This window comes from Podarcis muralis, chromosome 10 (genome assembly GCF_964188315.1).
Source record: "Podarcis muralis chromosome 10, rPodMur119.hap1.1, whole genome shotgun sequence".
In the NCBI taxonomy this organism is placed as follows: domain Eukaryota; kingdom Metazoa; phylum Chordata; class Lepidosauria; order Squamata; family Lacertidae; genus Podarcis; species Podarcis muralis.
The window spans coordinates 60,594,224-60,603,276 of NC_135664.1; the positions used below are offsets into that span (position 1 = coordinate 60,594,224).

General features: G+C 44.4%; 1 protein-coding gene across 1 annotated transcript; it reads left to right on the forward strand.

Moving 5' to 3' along the window:
* The first annotated feature begins 5,080 nt into the window (after window positions 1–5,080).
* Window positions 5,081–8,665, forward strand: LOC114605510 (perilipin-3-like). The gene is made up of 6 exons (XM_077935607.1): window positions 5,081–5,144; window positions 5,231–5,328; window positions 5,561–5,759; window positions 6,493–6,680; window positions 7,712–7,774; window positions 8,011–8,665. Exons 1-6 carry the CDS (start codon window positions 5,081–5,083, stop codon window positions 8,404–8,406), a joined length of 1,008 nt encoding a protein of 335 aa, XP_077791733.1. The 3' UTR covers window positions 8,407–8,665.
* The last annotated feature ends 388 nt before the right edge of the window (window positions 8,666–9,053 follow it).

Here is a 9,053-nt window from a genome sequence, read left to right on the forward strand (position 1 = left end):
TAGGGATTGAGGAGAAATCTGAATTACGTTCACATTTAAAGGCAACTCTACCCAATAAATAAAAATAATACCTAATTGACAGTCTCCAAAATAATACACAAACTGAAATGCAACCATCCTTCAAAATTGACACTACTCCAAATTTTGCAATGCAGTTCTCCAGCTAAGTAATTTTTACCAACATGCACATACTGGGGCAAAATGAGAATATAAATGCATACATTAGTGGAAAGAACATACAAAAATGTGTTGCATTCGGGAAGACTGCCTGGTGTTATTAGGAGAATCTACCGAAGAATTTCAATGAGGTGTGTTTTTTTTTTCCATTTAAAAAAATCGCAAAGTTTTGTGAAAATGTGGAGAACTAAAGTTAATAAAGGAAATATATTCCACCCTCAGCTGTTGTTATAATCTAGGCAAGCCTCTTAAAGAGATAGGTCACACATGTTGCAGAGTACGTCCTTTGTCTCATTGCAAAGGAGACAGAAACACAACAAAACTTACACAGCTACATTCATTTGAGATGATCTCAACCATGGAATGTTACAGAGAGAAGCAAGGGGGTAAACTCAAAGTAAACTGGCAATTCAGTAAAGGCACCTAGCACTCCACTCTCAGATATATTAATCCCTTGGAGACTTTCCTATCTGAACACAGTGAATTTTAATTAAAGGGTTTTGCCTATTCCAACAATGCATACTTCAATATCACCATAAGAAGAGTCCTGCTGGATCGGCCCAAAGTCCCATCATACTTCAGCATCCTGTTCTCACAGTGGTGAACCAGATTCACTGTGGGAAGCCTGTGCAGCAGTGCTCTCCCCAACAGCAATTGGGTTACAGAGGCCTTCTGTGGTGTGGAGAGCCAGTGTGGTGTAGTGGTTAAGAGCGGTAGACTCGTAATCTGGTGAACCGGGTTCGCTTCCCTGATCCTCCACATGTAGCTGCTGGGTGACCTTGGGCCAGTCACACTTCTTTGAAGTCTCTCAGCCTCACTCACCTCACAGAGTGTTTGTTGTGGGGGAGGAAGGGAAAGGAGATTGTTAGCTGTTTTGAGACTCCTTCGGGTAGTGATAAAGCGGGGTATCAAATCCAGACTCCTACTCCTCCTCCTCTTCTTCTGCTTGTATCATATAACTACTGTGGTTGGTAGCCACAGATGACTTTGACTATCCTTAGGGTGGAAGGCTACATCACCTTATTTCTTCATATAATACTGCCATTAAAGACAAAAGAGTAGGCCAAACTATATTTCCTCTTTGTTAATTGGCTCCTATATGTTATATGTTAGGTAAGTTTTGTTCCTGTGAATTTACATTCAGGTTTGTTGTTGTTGTAAGTAGATTGCCAGAGTAGCCACCATCCCAATACTGTTCAGGATCCTGATGTGTGTGTTGTGATCCAGATCAGGTCCCTGGCACTTGGAATTTGCATTGGATTGGGGCCATAGCAGGAGCCAAATGGTTAAAGACCACACCCACCCCACATTAGGGGCCTGCTAAATCCAGACTCTTTGGGTGGAATTTAATGTATGTTCTTGTCTGAAGAAGCATTTCAGCTTTTCCAAATGGAATGATCCCCCCTCCCTTCCACGCTGTTCAAAGAGATCCCCTGCCTACCCCCAAAGCCAATTTTGAGATGCATGGAGTGTGTGTGTGGGGGGGGGGGTGATGTAAAAGTTGGGGAAGCCCCATTGCACAAGTAGAAGTCTTTGTGCAGCCCTTCTGCTGATGGATCTCATTAGGTAAATCCTGCCCCCCGTGTTGGAAATTTGGGTAGAAAAATAGCACAATTATCCTGAGAATTGCAGCTATGCAATTTGGCCCTGCCATCAGCCACATGCAGAACGTTCTGCATTCTGCAGGTGTTCCTAAGCTATTAAGCAATTAAAGAAGTCACTCTCTTTTCATGCTATCCCAAACCATCTGCAAGAGATGGCAGTTGTCTCACCCTGTCTAATGATAGGCAGGCCCTGTTAAATACATAGAATCATAGAATCATAGAGTTGGAATAGACCACAAGGGCCATCGAGTCCAACCCCCTGCCAAGCAGGAAATACCATCAGAGCACTCCTGACATATGGTTGTCAAGCCTCTGCTTGGACTCTTTACGCAACGGTAGGCCAGGCTATGTTGTCAGTTGACTACCTTAAGAGTAACCACTGCTAAGCCATTAGAGGCTGAAAGTTCTGCAGGTGTTTCCATTAGAGGCTGTTAAGTGTTTACAGGGTTAGGTCCTAATTAAGAGACCACTGTCTTCTTTACGTAGCTCAATACCTTATTCCTGAGTTTGCTGCACATCAGTGAACTATTTTATAAAACTTGATCAAAAAATGGCTTCTTCAAGAAAAATTTATATCCCAGGTCATTTGCAATCGGAGACCTAGGCCACTGATTGAAATACCTGGAGAGGTTGACCTCTCTGCAAAAGGCCCTCCCATATTCCTGCCGACACCCTCTTTTTCTTTCTCTTTGGTTCCTTCAACTGTCAGTGTGATGGCTTCCTTCCCCACCTGAAATATAAATCAGCTGAAGAGGGTTGTGGGAGCTATTCTAGAAGTACTTGGCTAAATAAGGGGCTTGTGTGGGTTAGTTAGAAAACATCTTTGGACTTTAGCTGCAAAACAATGTAAGTTTGGTTATGTTTTTCTGATTTGCTGTTGTGTTGCTGACAAAAGTGTGGATATGTATTTGTCCTACTTATGATGCTGTCTACTATGAAGTGAGCTGAGAAGGGCTTTGAAGTTCTTAAGACTGGGGTAGCTTGTCTATCTCCCTTTTTGAATGCTTATAGGTTTCTTTTTATTGGCTACTTCATAAATTTTGGGTACTCATTTTTTTTTCCTGCCTTATTTCTGGAAGGCCTGTAATTTGGGGGCTTGTTCACCCAGCTTTCTCCTCTTAGGGTAAGTCTCTGCAAGTCCTTCCAATATCTCTTCTCTGCTCCTTTTTTATCGTGGAGTGAAATAATGGCTAATGCAGAACTGTGCTGTGCCTTTTTAAAAAGACCTTTTAAAAATATGTATCACACACACACACAACCCCTCTCATTGACTAACAATAAAGCAGGACTGCATCTCTAAGCTGCGGAAGAGCTGCACCTGTTGAAATGCTACCTGCTGGGTTGCTGTTCAAAGCTTTTCCTGTTGGGAGTGAAAGTGGGCAAAATATTAATGAGGAAAGGGAGAGGACCAAAGGTATACATCTATTTAGATTCAGCCACTGACTGGGAGAAGGTGGGATATATTTTTGGGGTTTGTTTGAGATGTGGGGTTGGAATAGCTACAAACTTTCATGAAAGACGGTGCTGCAAAGTAATAATGCTTCTGCCAGTAGGTGGCGGCAATGGGGCCTTGTCTTCAGGCCTTGCATCATTATTAAACTCAAGAAGACTCTGTTGGAAGCCTTGTTTGGCTTTTGGAACTGTGAAGCACTTCGCTGTCTAGATCAGTGTTTCCCAACCTTGTGCCTCCAGCTGTTTTTGGACTACAATTCCCATCATCCCTTGCCACTGGTCTTGCTAGTCAGGGATGATGGGAGTTGTAGTTCAAAAACAGCTGGAGGCACAAGGTTGGGAAACACTGGTCTAGATGCCAAGCCAAGCTAGAACAAAGGGAATAAACTGCCTTTCTCATAAAGGCTTTGGGATGAACTCCTGGCTTGTGTTAGGAAGTCTTTTTGTGTGAAACGGGCACAAATGGAGTTATATTTCTGGTCTTCCAGGTCAGACCACACAATGACTTCTAAAAGTCAAGAAAGCATTCCAGCTCCTGAGACTAAAGAAGTAGTACAACAGGTATGTTTCTCCTATCAGGTCTTACTATCTGTTATGTGCGCACACACACACACACACACACACACACACACACACTGCCTCAAACTTTTGGTTAGCAGGCAGGGTATAAAACTCCAAAATAAAATTTCTTGTTGGCATTTGGTGCTCCGGGGCTCTGGCGTCCTGGGGCTCTGGCACAGCTCCCCTCCACGCCTGGACTCTTTAGCCAAAAAGCTCCAACCTGAATCCCCGGCATTTCCAGCCATCCTATACAAAGCATTTAGCTGACAAAATATGCCTGTCTGATACCGAGCTACTGCTAGGACAACATTGGTTTGGACAGACTATTGTCCCGACTCTCTATAAGCAACCAAAGAAGTTTGTGTCCTGAAGTACAAAACATGTGCTCTCATATTGAGCTACGGCAGCGTTGAATGTCTTAACAATTGAAAAAAAAAAATAGGCAAGGTAACTTGAAACTTGGTGCATGGATTAATCCTAACGTAGAACTGTTAGATTTTTAAAGTTTGGAATTTAGTCCATCTTGACACTAACTTTACTGTGATGTGTCTAGTTAGGTACAGGCCATTGGTAGAACGAATGTCTAGAAGATTACAGGCCACTGAGATACTTTACTGATGGTCTCTTACCACACCTCTAGGATGTCCTCAAGAGAGCTACCAGTCTGCCTCTGGTAAGGTCCACCTATGATTTGGCTGCCTCTGCTTATGCCTCAACCAAAGAGAACCATCCCTATGTGAAAGTTGTTCTGGATTTGGCTGAGAAAGGTGTGAAGCATGTCTCTGATATTGCTGTGAGTGGTGCCCAGCCTCTTCTCAGCAAGCTTGAACCACAGGGTGAGTAGGCTGCATTGGAAATGTTCTGATCTTTTTCTTTTTAAATACCTTATTCCACCATACGTACAAAATTAAACACAAATGAAAACCAGTGTAAAAAAGCATAAAAATATCAGAGTTGACAAAGAGACCCATTTATCCATTCTTTGTCAAGAAAATTGGAGGCACCTATTACTAGAAACAGTAAAATGTCTATTTTTCCCACACTGGCAGTGCCAAAGAGCCCTGGAGGTTAGTTGTGTTGGTATAAATGTCCCACCACACAGTATAATAATGTTCTGCATTTTCTAAGCTTCTGGAAATTTATATAGTGTGGGTTATCTTTCCTGTGATTGTGAAGTTCCATACGTTTTTATACCACAGATAAATTATTCCATTTTTGTGTGCCATGCATAGCCTAGCTGCTGCCAGCAGCCATAGTACAAATTCTTTAGATCGCAATCTTTGAAGATGACCATCCCATATATATGTGATGCCACCTATGTGAAATGCTCTGTTCTCAATGTCCTCATTAGTATGTGGTGCTAGATCAAACAATGACAAGTGTGTAGGCTACAGTAGTTTCCTCTTCCACAATTCATGTGTGCACCGCAACTAAAGGAATCCTCTCTGTAGTTGCAGCAGCAAGCCACTATGCCTCCAAGGGCTTGGACAAGCTAGAGGAGAAGCTTCCCATCCTTCGTCAGACAGCTGACCAGGTAGATTGCAACCTGCTCACTATCTTTTCTTATGTCCCAAGCATTTATTTAATTCTACTGTTGGAATATTGCTCTTCATGCGTTCCTGAACTTTGGGGAACAAATTCACAGCAACTTGGATAAGAGGTTGCTTGCCTAGTCACAACAATTCTGGTGGGTGGTCACGACAGTAAAATGTAATGTGTGGCAGGGGGTGATGAATAAAGCTGCTTGCTTGATGATCTGGCTTTAGGTTCTTTCTGATACGCAAGAACTGGTGTCATCGAAAGTAGCAGATGCAAAAGAAGCAGTAGCCAAGGCTGTGCAGGATGGCAAAGAGATGGTGGTAGAAACGAGAATGGGCAAGATGGCCCTCAGTGGAGCAGAAGCAGTGCTGGAGAAATCTGAAGAGCTGCTGGACCACTATCTTCCAATGACTGAAGAAGAACTGGGTAAGCAAAGAATAAGCAACCTGATCTATTGTGATCCATGTTATCAGGGCTGTCTTAAGCATATGTGGCATTGGGGTGCAAAGATTCACCCGGCACCCCCCCAGTTGCCCAGTCCCAGGCACACAGGAGGGCGGAGTCGGCCGGCCGCCTCAGCGTCTCGTTGGCTTGGTTGCCCCCGAACTCGCTGTGCAGAGCTGCCTGCAGCAAAGCCCCCTGCTGCGGTGCTCCAACCACTGGGCGGGCTCTTCCCCAAACTCAACTCTCAGGCCTCAGACTCTCGACTTGGTGCCCCTGAGAGCCCGGCGCCCGGGTGCCCCGCACCCCTAGCGCCTATGGGTAAGACGGCCCTGCATGCTATGCTCACAGCTTCTTTGGTGTCTACTTTATCCTTAAGATCAGGAGCCTACTGGGAAACAAACATGTTTATTTGGATAGTCTCCAGGACTCTACTCCAGGTGTGAGCACCTTCTGAAACTAGTAGCGACTAGACATGAGAGGCTGCCCTGGGAGTGGTGCCTGATGTTTGTCGCATTCATCCTAGATGGGTGCAACATCTTTCAAAGGCCTTGCGTTGAGTAAAAAACAACTTCATACTTCATGAATCTTCCTTCTGATTATGGGATTTCGAAAGGTGGTATGCTGTGATCTTTCCTGGGGTGTGTGGGTGTGTGTTTGAAGTTAGCTAGGGCAGAAACACTTTTAAAAAGTAACAATATTTAAATGTGCTCTTTAGCAAAAGTTGCAGAAACTACACCAGAAGGAGTGGGCACACCCCTTGAGACTCGGGGGTACTTTGTGCGTCTTGGTTCTCTGTCAACCAAGATCCAGCGTCGTGCTTATCAGCATGCTGTAGCCAGGATGAAAGCTGCCAGAGAGAACATCAGAGAGACTTTCATTCAGCTGCGTCAAGCCATTGGGCAGGTAGGGTCTTCACTTCTACGGTGTGTACTCTTTGTTAACCACAGAGAAAAGATGCCTGCTTCCTTTTTAAGCTTCTGTAAATATCTGCGTTCCTTGTTAACCAGTTATGACTGACAACTGAAAAAACTTCATGGCATGGGAATCTAAGCATTTGGTCTCCATAGGCTGTTTCTAGAGGGAGGCATGGGGTGGGGCAGGGGGCTTAGGATCATGACACAAATTTGCATATGGAGATTTGTGCCATGGGCCTGTCCCCGTCCGCTTGCCCCAACACCTCAGGCAGTCAACACTGTAACTGAGAAGGCTCCTGCCCCAACACTCTGCATAAACGTTATACACAGAATGTGCCCCAGAATCTTCTGGAAATTTTCAGGGTTTTCTGGGCAGACAAATATAGTAGTCTTTGCTCATTAGGAAAACTGGAAAACCTGGAGATGGAGCATGATTTGCACAATTTCAAGATGTTGAACTGTTGAGGATATAGCAATGGCTGGTGGCAATTGATCCTCGAGTCACAGGATGCTTTGATCTCTGGACCACAATGAAGCTCCACACAACAGCAAGATGCGAAACTGCAGTATAGCAAATACCCAGCTTTAAGAGCGAGATGACCCTGATTCATAAGAAGTGTGTAAAGGTGTCACATTTAGACAGTCAAAGCAAATTGCTGGCACCAGTTAAATATTGATGGTTGCTTATGAGCACCAGTGGAAAACTAGGAGTGTAATTGTATGGTCGTGTAAAATCAAGTATCATTGTGTGAGGATGAACAATGTTGATACCAACATGGCAAGCTACGAGAGAGGGAAATCTTATTTGCACAAGAAGCTCAACATGTGCATGTGCTTGCTTATGAAAATTTGTATCTAACTGAGTGAGATCTTTCCCATCTCTCTCAATGCACTGGGGCCTCATAGGGGTCAGTAGTTATCTGACAGGTATGGTAACAAAATGTGTAGCAATTACAAGGTTTGTCTTGGCTTTAGTTTGTTCCAAGCTGCTCTGTTGATTTTTGCTTGTTTCCTCTCTAGATAGAGGATACAAAGGAAAGTGTTCAGCAGAAACTTCAGGAAAGCCAGGAGAGGCTTCGTCAGGTATGGCTATACTACTGATTTAATGGTGATAGAATCAGAGTTGGGAAGGACCCCATGGATTATCTAGTCCAACCCCCTGCAGTGCAGGAATATGCACCCATACAAACCCGTGACCTTGGCATTATCAGCACCATGTTCTAACCAATGGAGCTAACAGTTGGTGGCTTGACATGGCTTGACCCATGCATGTAGAACCCTGGTTGAGGGATCTGTTGACTTCTTCCTTCTAATTGCAGATAGAATCTCAGACCTTGGCCATGTCCCACCACATCACCCAGCAGTTGCAAGCAGCCTACAAGAACCTGATTGCCAGCATCCATGGCCTGCCAGCTAACTTCCAGCTGAACATCCAGCTGGCCTACCGCAACATAGAAGAGCTTCATACCTACTTCACCAGTGCTCACTCTTTCAAAGACCTCCCCAACAGCATTCTAAGCCAAAGCCAAGAGAAGGCCCTCAAAGCCCAGGAGTATGTGGACGACATCTTGGACTACGTCTTACACAATGCTCCAATGTCTTGGCTGGTGGGTCCATTCTCCCCTTCACCTCGGAAACCCAATGATGTGAAGCCCACGAAGCCTGAGGATCAGAACAAGGAATTGAAAGCGGCAGTGCCAAAGGAGAGTTTGTGACCTGTAGCTCATTCTAGAGGCTGGAATTCTGTGTCTCCGGGCACTGATGGAGCTTGAAAGAGCACTTGAGCCTGCTGTTGAATTTGTTGGAAGAGCTGAAATGAATGTAACTAAGCTAACATGACAGAACTATGGCCCTGGAACTTTTGGTAGGATGGGAGACTTGACCATTACTAGAAAAATCAGTTGCTAACTCCCAGGGGCTTCAGACTCTACAAGTAAAACAAAAACAAAAAACCTGACTTGTATTTATTCATTGGCTGCGAATGAATGTATGGAGCTGATAGTCTGTGCAACCTGGCTTTGAAATATGATTGGAATAAATTGTTGCACTCGGTTACTTGTCTGTGTGAAGTCTTAAGCAGTAACTCAGCCTAAGCATGTTTCATCTGATGGTGGAAGCACTCCATGATACTTTCCCAGAACAAACAAGCATAATTTATGTTAAAAGGTTGCCTAGATGATGGGTTCACCATGCTGGGAAGCAGAATTGCGGCATGAAGTGATGCGGAAAAAGGGAACTCAAACTCTGCATGCAAAAGGTTCCATGTTTCCCCTGGCAAGGTCCTAGGTTCAGTCTTTGGCTTTGGTAATGTTCCTGCCAGAAGATTGGCCTTTGGACTGACCCAGCAGGGTTTTGACCACTC

What these genes read in the sequence shown, in the direction of transcription:
- LOC114605510 (XM_077935607.1), top strand. Translation starts at nt 5,081, where the DNA reads ATGACCATCCCATATATATGTGATGCCACCTATGTGAAATGCTCTGTT. An exon ending in TGCGTCAAGCCATTGGGCAG is followed by an intron (nt 6,681 to 7,711) that starts GTAGGGTCTTCA and finishes TTTCCTCTCTAG; the next exon opens with ATAGAGGATACAAAGGAAAG. An exon ending in GCCAGGAGAGGCTTCGTCAG is followed by an intron (nt 7,775 to 8,010) that starts GTATGGCTATAC and finishes TTCTAATTGCAG; the next exon opens with ATAGAATCTCAGACCTTGGC.